The sequence below is a fragment of the Choloepus didactylus genome, chromosome X, assembly GCF_015220235.1.
Source record: "Choloepus didactylus isolate mChoDid1 chromosome X, mChoDid1.pri, whole genome shotgun sequence".
NCBI classification, from domain to species: Eukaryota; Metazoa; Chordata; class Mammalia; order Pilosa; family Megalonychidae; genus Choloepus; species Choloepus didactylus.
The window spans coordinates 37,930,592-37,951,005 of NC_051334.1; the positions used below are offsets into that span (position 1 = coordinate 37,930,592).

The window sequence follows — 20,414 nt, forward strand, 5'->3', positions numbered from 1 at the left end:
GCAGGAATCCACCAGAAGGCAAGCAGAACTCTATATATTCAATAGAAATGGGGGAAAAAGAAAAGCCATTACAGGACCAGAGTATTTTAAACTTGTCAACCTTTCATTTGTAGCACTTACAGCAAAGCTCTTACAATGTCTAAAGCTGAAGGTTTAAATTGATGGAGAACTATATAAAGCCCAGATTACTGCTGTGTACCAAGCCCTAGTTACAGGTTTGTCAGTATTTCCAATGTAAAGGTTTTTTTTTAAATATCTTTAGTAGCCTGAAAGAAGAATAAGAATTATGGTTTATCCATGAGTTACAGCAACTTTAAGAAGGAAGTAGAAATCCATGCCATTGCAAAATAATATGCACTAATTGTCCAGTTAAGGGTCTTTAATATCTTTATTTCCCCAAGTGATTCCTACATGAAAACAACTTGGTGGCCTGCTCCACCCACCTCCCATGTCATTGGATTCCACTGTACCTTCAGCTTCTTTAGCTGAAGGAGGACGGGAGTGGCATTTTAAATCAAGATTCGTTAGGTTCCCTTTTGCCCACTGATCCTCTAATGTTCAAGGATTTTGTGTGTGTGTGTCTACAGAAATATTCCCTACTCTTTGTACTTTGCTTACATTCTAATCTACTAGCCTTATGAATTTATCAAACAATTAGCATTCCTTTTAACATTAAATAGTAAACATTCCTCTAAATCAGTGGTTCTCAAAGTATGGTTCCCAAATCAGCAGCATCAGCATCAACTGGGAGCTTGTTGGAAATGCAAAATCTCTGGCCCCAGCACAGACCCACAGGAATGCACACAGACCCACCGTTTGTGTTAACAAGCCCTCTTGGTGATTCTGATGCATACTCGAGTGTGAGAACCATCCCTCTAAATAGTCACGTACTACTTATACAACTAATACATCAACTACATATTAAATGAGCAAACCTTTGTCTCCTCAAGTGTTTAAACATTGATTACAAACTTAATCAAATGATTTTAAACATTTCACTTAATCATAAGCCTAGCATTCCAGATTTCCTTGAATACTCCTAATACCTTAAAGAAGAAATAATCCACATAAAATACCACATTGATTACAGAGCAGATTAATGTTTCGACCACAAAAATGTAAACTTCTATACATTGCTGGACTATGAGGAATTCTACAAGAGACTATTTTACACCTTCTCAGAGTTCATGCAAACTTACCAGACTGGAAAGGAAAAGAAATGTCTCAGGAAGCCAGGGCTGCAGGTTCTGGATGATTGACCACATAACTTTTGTTTCATTGTGGGAACTGGTTGCTAAATTCAAGATGAATTCAACTCAAGCTGCTGGCTACTAGGCTGAATATCTTTTTATCCACATAGCTTTCAAATTTCTTCTCTTACAGTTCTAAAGGTCAAAAGCCTAAAAATGGGTCTGGAAGCTCCAGGGAAGAACCTGTTTCCTTGCTCTTTCCAGCTTCCAGAGGCCATCTCCATTCTTGGGCTCATGGGCTTCTGCTTCCATCTTCAAAGCCAGCAGCATAGCATCTTCGTTCCTCTCTGACCTCTTCCTCCCTCTTATAAAGACCCTTGTGATTACATCAGGCCCACCCCAGGATAATTTCTCCATCTAGAAAGCCTTAATTTAATCACATCTGCAAAGTCTCTTTTGCCATGTAAGGTAACATTTTCACAGGTTCTGTGGATCAGGACATGGGCATCCTGGGGGACCATTTTTCCATCTACCACAGGATCCTTATTCCTCTTTCATGTAGATCCTGGTTTTTTAAGAAATTAAAAGATAAGGTGTTCTTTAATTTTTTGTTTGTTTTTAATCTCTGTCAGTACTTGAGCCATTGTAATATTGTTATGATATAGTAATATGGTCTGGATTCAATATTTAAAAACATCTACCTTAATGGCACCATGTTATGGTTAGTTGGGTCATCAAGAGGTTTCATTCTCAAAGAGATGAGAAAGCGAGTCTGAAAATTTAGATTTCTTTTTCAGGACAGTTAATTTATTGTTTTGGAATAAACGGTTGTAGTTTCTTTCTAATTGGAAATTGCGTATGACAAGTGATGTTAATGAACTGCTGGACTCTACTTCATTTTAATTTATGACCACAAAAGCTAATGGGGCCTGTCCATTTAGGGTATAGTTCCAACTATTTCTAGGACTATTTGGCTTACAGATTTTGTTAATTCTTTGTGGTTTACATAGATTGAAAAAGGTACATATTTAAACTTTATAAGCAGAAACATACTTATCAAAATACATAAAATATCTATCTATACCTAAATCAACACTTTCCAACTTATGTAAATTTCAGCGTACTTGGTAATATTCAACCTTCTTTGGTCTTGCAATTATATTTTTGCATAGTTTGTTTATATTAACTCTTTTCTTAAGAGCATCTCAGTCTTTTACAAACCATCTTGTTTCCTTTAACTATTTTTATTAGTATAAATGCTCACAAATTGACAAATGGGTCCCTTAAAGTTGACTCTTTCCTTTTAGCACTTCCTCTGCTGTTTTAAAAAAATCACTTTTGCTTCCTGGCAACAACAGGATGTCCCAGACCTATTCTGATTTTATCCTGCTCAAAGATATGGAATTTACTATCCTCCAATGGTTGCTGGTTCCTTTTTTATAGAATAGTATTAGAGACCAAAATCTGGGCACTAAGGATGCTTATAAATGTTGATGGAAAAGACCCAGCTACTGCAGCTGCCATGGGGCTGCTCTCGGTAGTGACTGAGCTGAAAAGAAGATACTTCTTTTATAAGCATGCAAGACCTCATTGTTCTTTCCAGTATAAAATATAATGTAGTCATCTCTTACCTTTCTTATAGTATGAAGTTTCAGCAACTATTAAGACTTTAATCCTCAACATCGATCCACTGTTCCCCTCTCTTCTCACCTCCTCTCACTCTTTATTTTCCAGGACAATGATTCTCAGCCTTGTTTTCATATTGGAATGACTTGGGGAGCTTTAAAAATGTTGATGTCTGGATCCCATCTGGATCCCACCACTAGAGCTACTGATTAACCTTCCAAAGGGCAGGGTATGGCATCATAATTTTTTTTCTTTTCTTTAGTTTTTTTTATTTATTTTGGTATCATAATTTTTTAAAGCTCCCAGGTGATATTAATGTTCAGCCAATGTAGAGAACCTCTGTTCTAGGAAGTGTTGGACAACCTTAATAAAGCCAACCAGGCACTCTCCCACAAAATTACACCATTGAGGTTCCAGGGATACCAATCTGACGTTATAAGCAGAGAAAGTAAATGCATGCTTGCCCTATTGGCTACTTTGCTTTGGGTGCTTTTGGGATGGGGACTTGTTCAAAGGAGGGAACAAGAGCTGCCTTCTTTTCAATCTTCTTGAAAGACTTGTGTGCATAGTGCACTGACTTCTCCATCTGCATCTCCCTTTCAGCCTCATCTTCCTCACTCTTTCCTAACTTGCTCTAATTACTCCAAGGTTGTTTCTTTATTCCCTAGAAGTTTCCAACACATTTTATTTTGCTGACCACTGGTTTGTAGCTTTTGAGGACCAACATCTGCATAAATTCCTACAAAATGTCCAGTCAATTTCAGTTCTGTAGCAGCCCCAGGTCCCGCACACCTGTGCGTGTGGCTTCGTCTCCAGGAACATCCATGTAAAGGCTGCTGCCATTCATTCCAGGAAGCCACAGCTTCCAGGGAGCATCGTCTTACCAGCAGTGGTTTCCTTTGGCAAGAAGGAATTGGTGTAGGCGCCTCCAATGCCTGGAAGCAGGAAGCATTCGGAAACCTGCAGAGACACGGTGCATTTTCTCTCACGAAGACAGAACCTTGAGGATCCAGTGCACTTGTGCTTTATAATGGGGACACACCATAATTGTCAAGTAGGCCAAAATATAAGGAAGCCTCTTCTAAGTAACACAAACACTTTTTAGATCCCCCTTTTGTTCTAGAACTACAAAATTTAATTCAAGAAAAAATATTAGGCCCCATTAAAGACAAGTTTTATAAAACTAAAATCTAATTTCCCCCTAATAAATTGTACTTTAGGCAAAATCTTCCTAATGCCTCTAAAATAATACTAAAAAGGGCATCTGATTATACAAGATCAATAAAAAAATTAAATATTTATTTGAATAACAAGTTTAAGCCACAAAGCTGGCAATGCAGATTTCAACACGGATCATGAAAAGCATGCACAAAAAAAGCACTGGTGTGAAGGACAAATAATGCTGAGAATTTGACTAAACAGCTGCTGATTTTAAGAAAACAAAAGGCCTGAAATCACTATACAAAATATAAAATGTATTAAACACCACCCTCCACAGTCTTTATTTGTGTAGTTTATAACTGTAAATGAGTATTGTACATGAGCCCCCTTTGGGGGGGGGGCATGTTCACAAATTTCAAACTTAATCAGAAAATACCTGATTGAGAACTTTATCCTCAGTATCCTCCCACCCCCGTCAACCAAACCAAGAGGTAAAATAGGTGAAATTTCTTGTTGCACTACAGAACATCTTATTCCATTTCAAAAAGTATCCTTTTTTGCTATTAGTAAGGAAAACAGCTATTGATATTACTGCATATACCTGGAAGGCTACAAAACCCAAATGAAACAAAATTTCTTTTTTGTCTTCAAAGTGCTTTCCGTGCAGAGTGAAGCTCTTGCCCCGTGTAACTGAAAGCACTAGTGGGCATTGTCCTGGGTCAGAGAAGCTCCGGAATGGTAAGCCAAGACAGACTGAAAGCTCGCAGACATCGTGCAGCTCTCCTACTACAGGGATACCACGTCACTGACTGGTTTTGTCTTTCCAGGACACTGTTCAAGACAGCAAAAAAACAGATCAGACTTATAATGATAAACAGACATAAAATGAAAAGACAACAATTGCAGTTGATACTACTCTCGGTAATGTCTCTGCCATGTGAAAGCACTTTTGAAAGAGCCTGTGCAAGAGATAAGTGTGTAAAGATTCCAAATAAATCAACAGTATTGGATAACAATATAATTCTCAACTCAGAAGCTGCCTCAAGAGTAGGTGCAGCTTCATTTAATGTAACAGGAAAAGAAGGCATTGGGCTCTACTTTATTAATTATATCCACTCACAAATAGACCTAAAGTCACCAGATGTGAAGACACAATGATATCGTTGTGGCTTACAGTCCTTAACTGAAGGAACAGATCTATGTAAAAACAAAACCAGAGAACTAGTGCGACCTGGATTAGAAGGTGGTGCCGGGCGTGGGGTTCATGTTCTGAGCAGCCACCTGTGGGGCCACTTCGATGATCCGGGGCTTGTCTGTGATTCTGGCTGTGCGGTTGCCCTTCTCCACGATCCCAACAACCCATGCTTGGTGGCCTTCCCCGTACTTGGGGGACTTGATCTCAGCACAGAACAGCGCGGCCTGCTCGCGTGGTAAGCAGATCAGAAGACCTCCTGAAGTCTCCGGGCAGGTCCCCTGCATGAGGTTGAAAATGTTCCCATAGGCCTTACCCACAGTGGCCATCTTGGCCAGGACAGGGAGGTTGTAGATGAGGAACAACACCTCATTCCTCTGCTGCTTGGCCAGGTTCTGTGCATGGCCCAGGATCCCGAAGCCCGTGATGCTGGTGGCCGTGTGGGCATTGAATATGTACATGAGCCCTGCAGCTGCTCTGTTGAGCCTAGCCATATTCATCATTGCTTCCTGGTATGCCAACTCTACATCTTTCTGGGTGACCACTACTTTAATTTTATTCCATTTTTCAGGGATGTCCAGCCACTGGTGCACAGCCACGGCCACCTGTGTGCCCAGGGGTTTGGTCAGAACGAGCACATCTCCTGGCACCACGTTATGTGGCATGATGAACTCGTTGGGCCGGCAGACAGTTGTAGCGACTCCCCCTAAAACAATCCAGGGGTTGAATACTATTTGACTACCTGTTACTGACGTCCCTGCTTCCTCTGCCACGTCTTTAAAACCCTGTATAATCAGGGGCATCACTTTATCTCTTTCCCTGTTAGTCATCTTATTGCTGATCCCAAGGAACATGAGCATGTTGTCGCAGTCCATGACCCCCATTGCATAGAGGTCGCTGAGGACACTGGCACAGGCTATCCTGCCCATCATGTAAGGGTCGTCCAGGACAGGGTAAATGTAGTCCGTGGTCTGCACCAAGGAGAGGCCGCCCTGCCTCAGCGGGATGACGCACGTGTCCATCCCAGTGCCCAGCCTCGGTATAACTGCTCCCCGGAACTGCTCATCTTCTTGGAAGTGGTTCTCTTGCAAGGGTTCCAGCAATTTCTGCAAGACATCTTGGGGCACTTTATAACCCTTACTCTTCAGCTCAGTAAACCTGGTCAGCCGGAAGTTCTTATCTAATTTCTGACTTTCTGGGTTAAAGCATTCCGGTACTGACATGGTTCTCCGGTGTACGCACCTCAGGGTTAGCACCTTCCCCTCTCTTTCCGAGTCTGCGCGCGTTGGTTTACAGATCCACCCGCCCGCTCGCCTTCAGGCTCTCTCTGCTGCTCCTCAGGCGACGGCGCTCCCACAATGCACCGGGCCGGGCGCCGCAGGAACCAAAGCACCGCCTCACGGCCGGGTGAGGAGGGTAGAGGACGGTCGGGGGGCGCGCAGCGCGCGGGGCGGGGGGCTAACAGCGGGTCGCGGAGCCGTGGAGCCCCGGCCTGGGCCTCAGCTGCCTTCAGCGCCTGAGGGTCCGGGCCAACCCGTTCAGCGAGTCGGCGGGACCTTCCAAGGTTTTAAAGGTCCTTGGTTTCCTCATCCGTGTGGTTAGATAATGTTTACATGAGATTTACCCGAAATCAAGCAAAACTGAACCACACACTGGAAAGTTCATGAAAACCGAAAGAGGTTGACAGCCCATGGTCCTAGCCCCCTAAAATTATTTAAGAGGCTATAATAGAAGTCAAATTTCCAGATGATCAACTGAAAAAGTTAATCTAGGGTTTCAGTCTTCTCTGTACACGCTTTAGGAACTGAAGCAAGTTTAAAGGAGTCTGAACTATGACTTATGGAGTCAAACAGTCTGGTGTCTGTCTCTCTCTCATAAGATTTTAGGTATCATAAAATTAATCAAGTCTTCTGAAATTAGGAATTGATGGTTGATTATAAGTATTGACCTTATTGGGGTATTTATCACCATCTAAGCTACTTTCCCATGATAGTTAGAAGCCTGCATTCCTATAGTATGAAACACAAGTCTGTCTGTACTGGGGAAGGGAATCAAATTAAGGTCCTGAAGAAATAGGGAGCCGATTTAAAACTCTTTCAACAGAGCAGCCTATGCCTTCATTCAGTGTATCTCAAACTCTGGAAGATTATCTGAATCACTTGGTGAACTTGGTAAAATTATAAAGGCGTGGGCTCTACCCTCCTTCAGGAGCCTGGGCCTCTGCATAGTTTATTAGCTCTCTACTTAGTTCTAATACACACCTAAGTTCGGAAACCACTGTCTTAGGTTATCAGATAGATTAGGGTAGATGATCACTCTATTTAATCGGGATCCTTACTGGGAGGGGGTGAATTAACTTTCTTCAAAGGATTTAAGTTGCCTCTCCCTTTCATTGAACTAGAAAAAATCTAAAAGTCTAGAAACTATTGTTATAGGACAATGGCTTTCAGTCTCTAATTCTCTCACCTCTGGGGGCAAGGAGTTTTATCAGGGGTCCACCAAAGAGATTATTGACAAAAGTCCATGTCAGAAGCTTTGTCTGTTCTTGATTTTTTGCCTGGTCAGGATTCTAAGAAAAGAATGGATTGTACCTGCAAAAATAAGTTGGCCTCAATTCCCTCTTTATTAGGAGTCTCTTAGTCCAATGTTTCTCAGACTTTAACACACAAACACATCACCTGGAGATGTTGTTAAACTTCACATTCTGATTCAATAGGTCTGGGTGAGGTCTGGGATTCTTCAGTTCCAACAAGCTCCCAGCTGATGCCAATGCTGCTGGTCTGAGATCACACCTTGAGAAGCAAGGTGCTAGCTTTGGGTCTCAGTCTTGGCTGCGTTCCAGGGAAGTTTTAAAAAATACTGATACCCAGGCTTTACCCCTAGAGATCCTGATTTTATTACTTAATTGATATGGAGTATGGCCTGCCCAGATATCAAGAGTTTTAAAAGCGCCCCAGGTGACTCTCATGTGCAGCAAATACATCTCCTGATTTTCAAGAGATGACTATAAAGTGGTTCTTTGATTCACGTCTCTCAGGCTACAGTATCTGCTGTGAGAAGATATTTCAGAGCAGTGGTTTTCCAATCTTAACCCCTTAATTGATGCCCTGCCATGAGGAAGTTTTCATCAGAAGTGATGAAATGAGAAAAATGAAGATAATATAGTAAATTTCACAGAGCTAAGTTAATGTTCTTCACACCACTTTTTGGTGTTAAAAATGTTCATTTATTAAATGAGAGTAATAGTATATTATACATGTTTGTTTCCTTGTTTTTCATGCCCTTAATTTGCTAAACAAAGAGTTGGAAACTTTATGTTGATCTCTTTCTCTCTTTTTCTTTTTTTGAAATTTTGCAAATTCATGAAATCTGAAAATCTGGGAACCAAGGTTGTAAGAAAAACCTGAAAAAATCTAAAAGTCTAGAAACTATTGTTGTAGGACAATGGCTTTCAATCTCTAATTCTCTCACCTCTGGGGGCAAGGAGTTTTATCAGGGGTCCTTGAATTTTATAAGAACCAAAAGTTTTCTACAGACTGAGTAAATGATATGTCTCAAGCATAAAAGTGGGACTAATTCTCCAAATACATATGATTAAAGTACAAATTTATAAAGACTTTGTTGAATACATACTAGCTTTAAGTTTTCAGGCATTCTCATGCACGTTAGTAATATCCACTGCTTTTTGATCCCTTCCTATGAATTAGACATTTTGCTCTACATTTTATAAATGTTATCTCATGCAATCCTCACAATAACCCAATGTGGTAGACATGGTTATTCCCATTTTACAGAGGAAGAAACTAAAGCAAAGAGAGATTAAGTAACATGCCCAAAGTCACACAGCTAGTAAGTTATGGAGGCAGAATTAGAACCCAAGACAAAATGAGTCTATTATGTAGTATAACTGTTATCATGAGGGGCTTTCCAAAATTGTTTTTGCCATTGAAAAGACTTCCAGCTTTTAAATGTAAGGCTATCCATGCTATTTTTGCAAGGCTGAAGCATTAGGTGAGGGACCACCATCACTCTGACATTTAAGGAGAACTTAAAATCTGGATTTCAGGTTCCTCTTCCAGATTTTTATCATCTGACAATTTGAGGCAATGAGTTGTAATGTCAAGAACATAGACTTTTTTAAAATTCAGTTTTATTGAGATATATTCACATACCATACAATCATCCAAAGTGTACAGTTGTTCATAGTAGCATCAAATAGTTGTGCATTCATCACCCCAATCTATTTTTTTGAGCATTTTCCTTGTACCAGAAAAAGTAAAAATAAGAATAAAAAAATAAAACTAAAAAAGAACACCCAAGTCATCCTCCCCCAACCCTATTTTTCATTTAGCTTTTTGGCCCCATTTTTCTACTCATCCATCCATACACTGGATAAAGGCTTTCACAATCACACTGTCACCCTTTGTAAGCTACATTGCTATACAGTCGTCTTCAAGAGTCAAGGCTACTGGGTTGCAGTTTGATAGTTTCAGGTATTTACTTCTAGCTATTCCAATGCACTAAAACCTAAAGAGGGTTATCTATATAGTTCATAAGAATGCCCACCAGAGTGACCTCTCAACTCCATTTGGAATCTCTCAGCCACTGAAACTTTATTTCGTTTCATTTTGCATCCCCCTTTTGGTCAAGAAGATATTCTCAATCCCACAATGCCAGGTCCAGATTCATCCCCGGGAGTCATGTCCAGCGTTGCCAGGGAGATTTATACCCCTGGGAGTCAGGTCCCATGGATCGGGGAGGGCAGTGAGTTCACCCGCCGAGTTGGCCTAGCTAGAGAGAGAGGGCCACATCTGAGCAACAAAGAGGCACTCGGGGAGACTCTTAGGCACAATTATAAGCAGGTTTAGCCTCTCCTTTGCAGTGATGAGCTTCATAAGGGCAAGTCCTGAGATAGAGGGCTCGGCGCACCCACCAGTCCTCAATGTTTGTGAGAACATCAGCAACAATCCAGGTGAGGAAGCCCAACACCTCTGCATTTTCCCCCAGCTCCTCAGGGGGGCCCTGCATATATATTTTTATCTGTTCAAATTTCTTTGGGATGTGTCGCTATTTCACACTAACCTATGCAAACTTACCAGCTCTCACTTCCTATTAATAGTTCCATGTAATTATGGTATTTGAACAAACTGTACAAGTTAAATTGTTTAGGAAATATAGATCCTTCACCAAATAAAACATCTCTTTCCTTGGTCTCACATGGAATTTGAAGTTTTAAAACACAGTCAGTATCGTCCTTTACCCTTTGGCCCAATTTGCTCTAGTCCTAACCACATCTGCTTCATTCATATCTCTAATTGAAGTCTGGACTCTTTTTCAGCTTTTTTAAACAGTTGCTATATGTGCTGATACTGACATTCATATCTGCCAAGTTTTAGCTCTGAGTTTCAGGTGTCACACAGATACCCAAAGAAGAAAATAGACTTTTGAGTTCAGCTGACTTATGTTTGAATATGAGTTCCTCCAATTTAATTAGCTGTGTGACTCCAAGAAAATCACTTAACCTCTCTGAATCTAAGGCCCTTCAGCTATAGAATAAGAACAATACCCATCTTTCTCTGTGTTGTTTGAATACATGGCCATGATTTGATTTGGCTTCCTTCCTTGGTGGATTTTTTGGTGCTGTATGGTAGGAAGCAGTTGCTGCCTTTTTCAGAGTTGCTGATAGCTATACAGAGTGCAGTGACAAAGGCCAGAATGCCTTCTCGGCTTCAGTCCCTACCAGAGTTCACTGCTGGCTATATCCATTCAGGTCCACTGAGAAGGAGACTCCGAGATTGAATTAGATGTGCAAGAGATTTATTGAAAGAAACATCTGTGACAGATTAAGGAAAGGAAAAGCAGCAGTAGACAGACTGCGATGCAGGTCTGAGCCCTGTGAAAGGAGAGGGAGAAGTAAGGAGGATTGGGTAGGAGGAGCCTCTGATGGCTGTGCAGCTCTGAGAAAGTCTCAGCCAGGCCAATGGAGAGCTCCAGAGCAAAGATTGCCCATCAGAAAAGTCTCATGTCAGCAGGAATGGCCCAGCTCTAGTCCTCCTGCTATGCTCAGTCACTGGCTAGTGACCAGCCTGGAGAGTGTGACCTTGGCAGGAATGCTGCAGTAGATCCCGAAGGTGTGGCAGCTGGAGGCTGTAGCTCACAGCACTCCTGGAAGCAGGTTCTCTGTTGAAGTGAGGGCCTGATGACACCTTCTCATGGCTACAACAACACTGGTACTTTCAATTGTATAATGAATATTTTTTTTCTGTGAGATGATGCAAAAGAAAATTAACCACATGCCAAGCCATTAATGTTTCTTTGTATATCTCGGTTTTGGTCTTGTCACTTTTAACTGAACCAGTTGTCATTTATCAATTGTCACTCATTGTCATGTCTGCTGGGCCCATGATTTATTTCTTATCTCTGTAAAAAAATAGTAAAATCACTGGATTAGACATGAGTAGAACAAAATCTAGCTTCTGTAATGACTACATGTTAAATACCGGCTTTTACATGCCATGTTATGTAGTTAAATGGTAACTCCGTACAAATTCTAATTTATTAGCATTTCTCATTGCTGTTTAAGATAACATTAAAGAAGGAATTATTAAGCATAATTAACTTAGATTATCTTTTCTTGGTTTGACATAGTGTGTTGTCTAGCATGACAGATGCAGTGTTGGCTCGAGTGTATAAACAATCAGATCTGGACATCCTGGCTAAAGAAGCATCAATCCCAATCATCAATGGACTGTCAGATTTGTTCCATCCTATCCAGATCCTGGCTGATTACCTCACACTCCAGGTTAGCTGATTTATTTGCCATAAACAAGAGCAAAATCAACAAATAGCTCCTAACTAGCTTTAAATGGAACCATTTACTTAAATGATGTTATTGGTGTTTTGTTTTGTTTTCAAATATCATTTCAACAAATAATCACAGCATATGTGTACATGTTAGATATCCAAGGGATAAAAGGCATACTTGAAAACAGACCATACGGTCCTTCTTCTCTCAACCCCACTCCCAACACCTTTTAGCCCCTTTCTCATCCCCTGTTCTTTCAATCACTTTGCTTCTGGTGCCATATTTAACACAACAGATGAATAGGGAATGCTGGAGCTTATGTCTGGCCTGCTCTCCCAGAATTTGCCCTGTAGGCAGAAGCAGCTTGCAGTCAGTTAAAATAGTGGAAGAAACAATTAAGTCAAGAGAGGATTGTGAAAAGATGGTGGAGTAAGAAGCTCCAAGAATCAGTCCTTCCAACAACTGTTAAACAGGCAGGAATTATCTGGATCAACTATTTTGAAACTCCAGAATCTAGTAGAACACTGTACAGCATCCAGGAAAGAATAGGAAGAAGAGGCTGGTAAAGCATGGTACATACCAGTGAATTGTAGTCTCCATGCAGTCTCATTGCAGGCAGCAGCGGAGTCCTCAACCTCAGTCCCTGGTTCAGTTTGCTGGTGCCAGTGTGGAATATAAAGACCTAGTTCCCCAAGTTCCAGGGCTGTGCAATCTGATCACTGAGCTCTGCTTTTGGTTAGCTACTTTAGATTGCTGGGGACATAGATCTGAGGGCAGCCATTATTCCAGCCTGCCCCAGACAGAAGTGGCAGAGGAGACTTTGAGACAACATACTTCCTCAAAACTACAGAAAACAATTAAAGGACCGCATTTACTGGGCAAGGGCCAAATCAAGAAAACACAGCTTCAGAGAACCATAGGAGAAGCTCCTGGCACCCTTCCTGCCCCTTCTCTCATCCCCTCTCCAGGGTAGTTTAGAGCTGGCCAGCACTTATTGAAGTTCAATTGGCATCAGATAAAAAATAATTGTTATATATTTAGCATGTTAAATTATAACCCCATGGTAACCACAAAGAAAATATATGAAAATATATCCAGAAAGAAATAAGAATGGACTCAATATGGTACAATAAAAAAAAAATCAAAGAAATATGAAAATAGGCATTAACGGAAGAACTGACGGTCAAAAACATGTAAGTCTTGCAAAGACTAAATAGCAAAATGGAAGAAGAAAGTCCTGCATTATTAGTAATTACTTTAAATGTAAATGGATTAAACTCTCCAGTCAAAAGGCAGAGATTGGCAGAAAGGATTAAAAAGCATGAACCAACTATATGCTGTTTGCAAGAAACTTGTCTTAAATTCAAAGACATAAGCAGGTTGAAAGTGATGGAAAAATATATATCCCATGCAAGTAGTAACCAAAAGAGAGCAGGGGTAGCTATACTAAGATCAGATTAAATCAAAAGCTGTTACAAGGGAAAGAAGGTCATTCTATACTGATAAAGGGGTCAATTCAACAGGAAAACATGACAATTATAAATATATATGTACTTATCAGTAGAGCCTCAAAATATACGAAGCAAATATTGACAGATTTGAAGGGAGAAATAATTCAACATTAATAATAGGAGACTTTAATACACCACTTTCAATAATGGATAGAACATCTGGATAGAAGATCAATAAATAAATAGAAGACTTGAATGATACTCCAAGCCATCTAGAACTAACAGATATACACAGAACATTTCACCCAATAGCATCAGAATACACATTCTTCTGTAGTGCACATGGATCCTTCTCCAGGATAGACCATATGTTAGGTCACAAAACAAGTCTCAATAAATTAAAAAATATCAAATTCATATGATGTATCTTCTCTTACCACAGTGGAATGAAAGTAGAGATCAATAACAGAGGTAGAAAAGGAAAATTCACAAATATGTGGAAATTAACATACTCTTAAACAACCAATGGGTCAAAGGAAATCGTGAGGAAAATTAGGAAATATCTTGAGGCAAATAAAAATGAAAACACAGCATTTCAAAATCTATGGGATGCACCAAAGGCATTGCTAAGAGGGAAATGTATAGCCCTAAATGCTTAAATTAAAAAAGAAGAAAGATATCCAATCAGAGACCTAGCATCAACACTGGAGGATCTACAAAAAGAAGTGTAAACTAAACTCGAAGTGAATGGAAAGAAGGAAATAACAAAGATTCGACTGGGGATAAATGAAATACAGTATAAAAAAAATAGAATCAACAAAACCAAAGTTGGTTCTTTGAAAAGATCAATAAAATTGACAAAGCTATAAAAAGACTGACAGATCTGTTGGATCAGCGGTGAGAGGGACCCTGCTGCGCGTCGTCGGAGCCAACCGGCCGGTTGTGCGCCGGGCAGACCGGCCAAACTCCCTCCTATGCCCTCCGGTTGGTCCAGGAGGGTCTAGGCACCGCCTAGACGGTGACCCCGCCGGAAGCGCAGACTGGCCCGGACCCCGCGCCGCAAACGGGTGGCGTCATGAGACACCTGCCCTACTTCTGCCGTGGCCAAGTGGTGCGGGGCTTCTGTTGCGGCTCCAAGCAGCTGGGCATCCCCACTGCTAACTTTCCTGAGCAAGTAGTAGATAATCTTCCAGCTGATATATCCACCTGCATTTATTATGGTTGGGCCAGTGTTGGAAGTGGAGATGTCCATAAGATGGTGGTGAACATAGGATGGAACCCATACTACAAGAATACGAAAACGTCCATGGAAACTCACATTATACATACCTTCAAAGAGGACTTCTATGGGGAAATGCTCAATGTGGCCATTGTTGGCTACATCAGACCAGAAAAGAATTTTGATTCTTTAGAGTCACTTATTTCAGCAATTCAAGGTGATATTGAGGAAGCTAAGAAACAACTAGAATTACTGGAACATTTGAAACTTAAAGAAGACAATTTCTTCCAGGTTCCTAAAAGCAAAATAATGAATGGCCACTGCTGATAAATCATCTTATTTATCCATTCACTGTTTTCTAGTATTTGTATTTCACTGCTCATAACTACTCAGTCTCATGTTGGCTATATTTTAAAATTCAATCATTTTCCTATAGCTGTGAATTAGTTTAAACAGTGCAATGTAATTACTATGTTTATGTTTCAGCTGTTAAATCCATCATGCCACAGTACTAGAAAGATTTCATTTAAAAATCAAGATTCTTTTTTATGTTATATGCTGATTAAAAACTCTTTCAAAGCTTTCTAAAATGTACCACTTAGAAAGGTCTTAGATTTCTTATGAAAATAAAGCATATGTAAGTGTGGATGAAGGCCATGTCACTAGTTTGAGATGAGACATATGATTTCTTGTGGTAAAATACCGGTATGTTTGTATGCACTTGTATATAGCAAGTGCTGCTAAACAGAGCAGGCTTGTAGAAGTAAATGCATTAAACAGGTTTGGTAGTCTATTATAAACCTAAGAGGAAAAATCCAGACTCTGTATTTTTGATAATTGTGCATTGATTTTTTTTCACATTAATATATTTTATTATAGACATGAAGACTTGTGAAATATCACTTATTTCCTTCATGAGGTGGTATCATTGTACTCGGTTCCATTTTTACATAGACCTGCCTCAATTCTAAATTATCTTGCCTTCCTCCTTCCTCTACTTTTTTTGTTTGTATTTTAAGACAAAGACAAATGAATGTTTTTCAAATCTGTAATCCTCATTTTTGTGTCGGATAACACTTTTCTCCTTTTTAAGAGGAGATAGTCTTGTTCTTCAACATTTTTCTTGAGTGGTAGTTTTTTCCTTTAAACAACTGTCAGTATCGAGTTTTTAATTTTGTTTTTTCCATTTAGATTAACTTACAACTGTACACTTACAAGAGATTGACTCTATCTTTACCATTCCATCCTTTCACTATATGAACAGTGATGGCCATGCATATCTGCATTGCACTTTTAGGAGAAAAAAAACTTCTTTAGGTTTCAAGATTTAATTGAGCATATAATGTATGCCAGTTTCTTAAAGAACATAAAAATCCTTGGGATTCCCCTCCCCTCAAAATATTTAAGAGCCAGTTCAACTAGGAAAAAGCTTGAAAATTATTTATTTTTCATGTGATTATGTGCCTGAGCAAAATCTTAACTCTGTAGTTGTGTATGTTCAATGCCAGTCTAAGGAATGCCTGTAGCTTGGGGGAAAAGCATAAATAATAAAATTCTAGTTAAATAATATTCATCTCTTACATTTTCCTTCCTGCTAACTATGTGATTTCTGACTATTTGAGTTCTTTTCATTTATGTAAGCAAAAATTTGAAATTGAAATTTGGGAAATTAAGGTTACAGATTGCTTTGGTCCCCTGAATGAAATAGTCATTGCATCATTGTTCTCTTTAGCACTGATTTGCTGGAAAGGAGGGGCAGTTTATAGAACATTTTAAAGATGAATAACAACTCATCATAAATCAGTTTTGTCTAATCTGTATAAATGAGTTAGAATAAAGTAAATAGAAAAACATCAAAAGTCACATCAATTAGGGGGAAACATGGATAAGTTCAGTTGGTTGTATTTTAGTTTATGGTGTATGACTTTGTGGAAAACCAGTTTGTGGCATTTTTCATTTCTTTATAAAAATATTTTAAAAATATAATTTAACGTTAAAAATAAAATACTTGAACAAAATATGCCTCAATTATCTGTGCTTTTATGAAGCAGAGTTAAACATGCAAAGTATAAAAACAGATTTGTGTTTATTTTGTTTGACTATTTTGCTGCTAATTATGTCCTCATAAGTATATGAAAGCTCTTTGATATTTTATTGTTGCCTTGTGTTTTTTAAATAGCCATTGCTTTTGAAAATCTGAGTATCAACATTTTCAAAAGTTTTATATGAAGTATTTATGTATTTTAAGAAATTACAGTAGTACCATTTTGATTAGTCTGAATGTTTCTAGGCATTGAAATAAATCTTGACTAAGAAAAAAAAAAGAAAGACTGACAAAAAAAAGAGGACAGATATAACTAAAATCAGATATGAAATGGGGGACATTGCCACTGACCCCACTAAAATAAAAAGGACTATAAGAGGATACTATGAACAACTGTATACCAAAAAATTAGATAACCTAGATGAAATGGACAAATTCCTAGAAACATGTAAACTACCTGCACTGACTCAGGAAGAAATAGAGGATCTCAACAAGCCCATAACTAGTAAAGAGATGGACTCCATCATGAAAAACCTCCCAAAAAAGAAAAGCTGAAGACTGGATGGCTTCACAGGATAGTTTTACCAAACATTCCAAGAAGAATTAACACCAATCCTCAAACTCTTCCAAAAAAAACAGAAAAGAAGAAACTCTTCCTAACTCATTCTATGAGTCCAGCATCACCGTCATATGAAAACCAGAAAAAGATACCACAAGAAAAGAAATTATAGTCCAATATATCTTATGAACATAGATGTAAATCCCCAATAAAATACTAGCTAACCGAATTCAACAGCACATTAAAAGAACTATACACCATGATCAAGTAGGATTTATCCCAGGTATGCAAGATTGGTTCAACAAAATAAAATCAGTTAATGTAATATACCACATTAACAGAACAAAGGGGAAGAAACACATGATCATCTCAATTGATGCAGAAAGGCATTTGACAAAATCTAGCACCCCTTCTTGATAAAACACTTAGAAAACAAGGAATGGAAGGAAACTTCCTCATCATGATAAAGGGTATATGTAAAAAAATCCACAGGCAACATCATACTTAACAGTGAAAGACTGAAAGCTTTCCCATAAGATCAGGAACAAGACAAGGATGCCCACTGTCACCACGATTATTTCACACTGTAATTGTACTGGAACTTCTATCCAGGGCAATTAGGCATGAAAAAGAAATAAAAGGCATCCAAATTGGAAAGGAAGAAGTAAATCTTTCCCAATATGCAGATGACATGATCCTATATCTGGAAAATCTTGAAAAATCCATAACGAAGCTACTAGAGCTAATAAACAAATTCATCAAAGTAGTGGGATAAAAATTCAACACAAAAAATCAGTAGTGTTTCTATACACTAGTAATGAACAATCCAAAGGGGTAATCAAGAAAAAATTCCATTAACAATAGCAACCAAAATAATCAAATATCTAGGAGTAAACTTAACCAAGGACATAAAGAACTTGTACACAAAAACTACAAGACATGAAAAGAATTCAAAGAAGACCCAAATAAATGGAAGGCATTCCGTGTTCATGGATTTGGAGCCAAATGTTGTTAAGCTGTCAATTCTACTCGAGGCAATTTACAGATTTGATGCAATCCCAATTAAAATTCCAACAGCTTCTTTGTGGAAATGAAAAAATTAATCATCAAATTTATATGGAAGTGTAAGGGACCCCAAATAGCCAAAAGCATCTTGAAAGAGAAGAACAAAGTTATTACACTTCCCAATTTTAATACTTATTACAAAAATCATTCTTCAAATGTATCTGTACATTTGTGTTTTTATGGAAAGTTTTCCTTGATGTAATGTGTCATTATCTAAAGTTACAGTGCACATCCATCTGTCATTCTTTTCTTGATGTTCTTGTAATAAAATGTTGTGATTTAAGGATTATTAAAAAAAACTTATTACAAAGCTACAGTGGTCAAAACAGCATGGTACTGGCACAAGGAGAGACATATAGACCAATGGAATCAAATTGAGAGTTCAGAAATCAACCCTCACATATACAACAAACTGATTTTTGACAAAGGTGCCAAGTCCACTCAATTGGGAAAGAATAGTCTCTTCAGTAAATGGTGCTTGGAAAACTGGATGCCAGTATGCAAAAAAATGAAGGTGGTTCCCTACCTCACACCATATACAAAAATAAACTCACAACGGATGAAAGACCTAAATATAAGAACCAAAACTATACAACTCCTACAAGAAAACAGTGAAGCACCTTCAGGATCTTGTGTTAGGCAATAGTTTCTTAGACTTTACATAAAAAATATGAGCAACAAAAGAAAAATAGATAAAGGGAAACTCATCAAAATTAAAAATTTTTGTGCATCAGAGGACTTCATCATGAACATAAAAACAAGCTACAGAATGGGAGAAAATACTTGGAAACCACATATTTGATAATGATTTAATATCCAGAATATATAAAGAAAACTACAACTCAACAACAAAAAAGACAATCAACCCAGTTATAAAATGGGAAAAACACTTGAATAGACATTTTTCCAAAGAAGATATACAAATGGCCAATGAAAACATGCTCAACATCATTACCCATTAGGGAAATGCAAATCTAAATCACAATGAGATACCATTTCACACCCACTAGAATGGCTACTGCTAAAAGAACAGAAAGTTACAAGTGTAGGAGAGGATGCAAAGAAATAGAAATGCTTATTCATTGTTGGTGGGATGGAAAATGTTGCAGCTGCTGTGGAAAACAGTTGGGTTGTTCCCCAAAAAGTTAATTATAGAATTACCATATGACCCAGCAATCCCACTTCCGGGTATATACCCTAAAGAATTGAAAGCGGGGACTTGAACAGATATTTGCACACCAATGTTCATAGTGGCACTATTCACAATTGCCAAAAGATGGAAGCAATTCAAGTGTCCATCAACCGATGAATGGATAAACAAAATGTGACATATACATACAATGGAATATTATTCAGCTTAAAAAGGAATGAGGTTCTGATACATGTGACAACATGGATGAAACTTGAAGACATCATGTTGAGTGAAATAAGCCAGACACTAAAGGACAAATATCATATGATCTCACTGATATGAAATAAGTACAAAAAAACAAATTCATAGTTAGACTAGAATGCAGGTTACCAGGGGCTGGGGTAGGGGTAGGGAATGAGGAATTAATGCTTATTTAGTACAGAGTTTCTATTTGGGTTGATGGAAAAGTTTTGGTAATTGGAGGTGGTGGTGGTAGCAAAACACTGAAAACGTAATTAACACCACTGATTTATATATTTGAATGTGGTTAAAGGGGGAAATTTTAGGTTGTATATATGTTACCACTGTTAAAAATTTTAGAAAACCATTGGATTGTACAACACAAAAAGTGAACCATAGTGTAAACTATGGACTATAGTTAATATATAATTATAAAAATATTGTTTCATCAATTGTAATAAAGGTACCACACTAACGCAAAATTTTAATAATAGGGAATACTGTGTGTGGGGGGGGGTATGTGGGAACTCGGCATTTTGGGCATGATTTTTCTCTAAACATACATCTTTTCTAATATAAAAATAAGTCAAATCAAACAAACAAGCAAACAAAAATGAAGCTCTTCTGAGATGGGGATAAGATCCATGCAGAGAGGATGATACAGTGATGTCAGATACCAAGGAGCTGTTTGCTGGTGTGGTTTTATATACAAATCAAACAATTTAACACT

At 38.5% G+C, this 20,414-nt stretch overlaps 3 protein-coding genes across 3 annotated transcripts in view; 2 read left to right on the forward strand and 1 right to left on the reverse strand.

The window, feature by feature from the left end:
- The window catches only part of OTC (ornithine transcarbamylase), a 102,108-nt gene that overhangs the window by 64,873 nt on the left and 16,821 nt on the right, over window positions 1-20,414 (forward strand). The window contains exon 5 of the mRNA XM_037821459.1: window positions 11,818-11,971. Coding sequence (XP_037677387.1) covers window positions 11,818-11,971 — 154 coding nt within the window. The remainder of the gene's footprint in view (window positions 1-11,817; window positions 11,972-20,414) is intronic.
- On the reverse strand, window positions 5,214-6,392 carry LOC119523227 (selenide, water dikinase 1-like). The gene has a single exon (XM_037822016.1). It carries the CDS (start codon window positions 6,390-6,392, stop codon window positions 5,214-5,216), a length of 1,179 nt encoding a protein of 392 aa, XP_037677944.1.
- Window positions 12,573-14,971, forward strand: LOC119523228 (riboflavin kinase-like). Its single transcript, XM_037822017.1, is given in 3 exon segments — window positions 12,573-12,709; window positions 14,321-14,417; window positions 14,420-14,971. Coding segments are annotated over 3 exon segments (786 nt in total).

Bases quoted from the DNA above. Each gene is read 5' to 3' on its own strand.
- LOC119523227 (XM_037822016.1), bottom strand. From the start codon at position 6,392: ATGTCAGTACCGGAATGCTTTAACCCAGAAAGTCAGAAATTAGATAAG.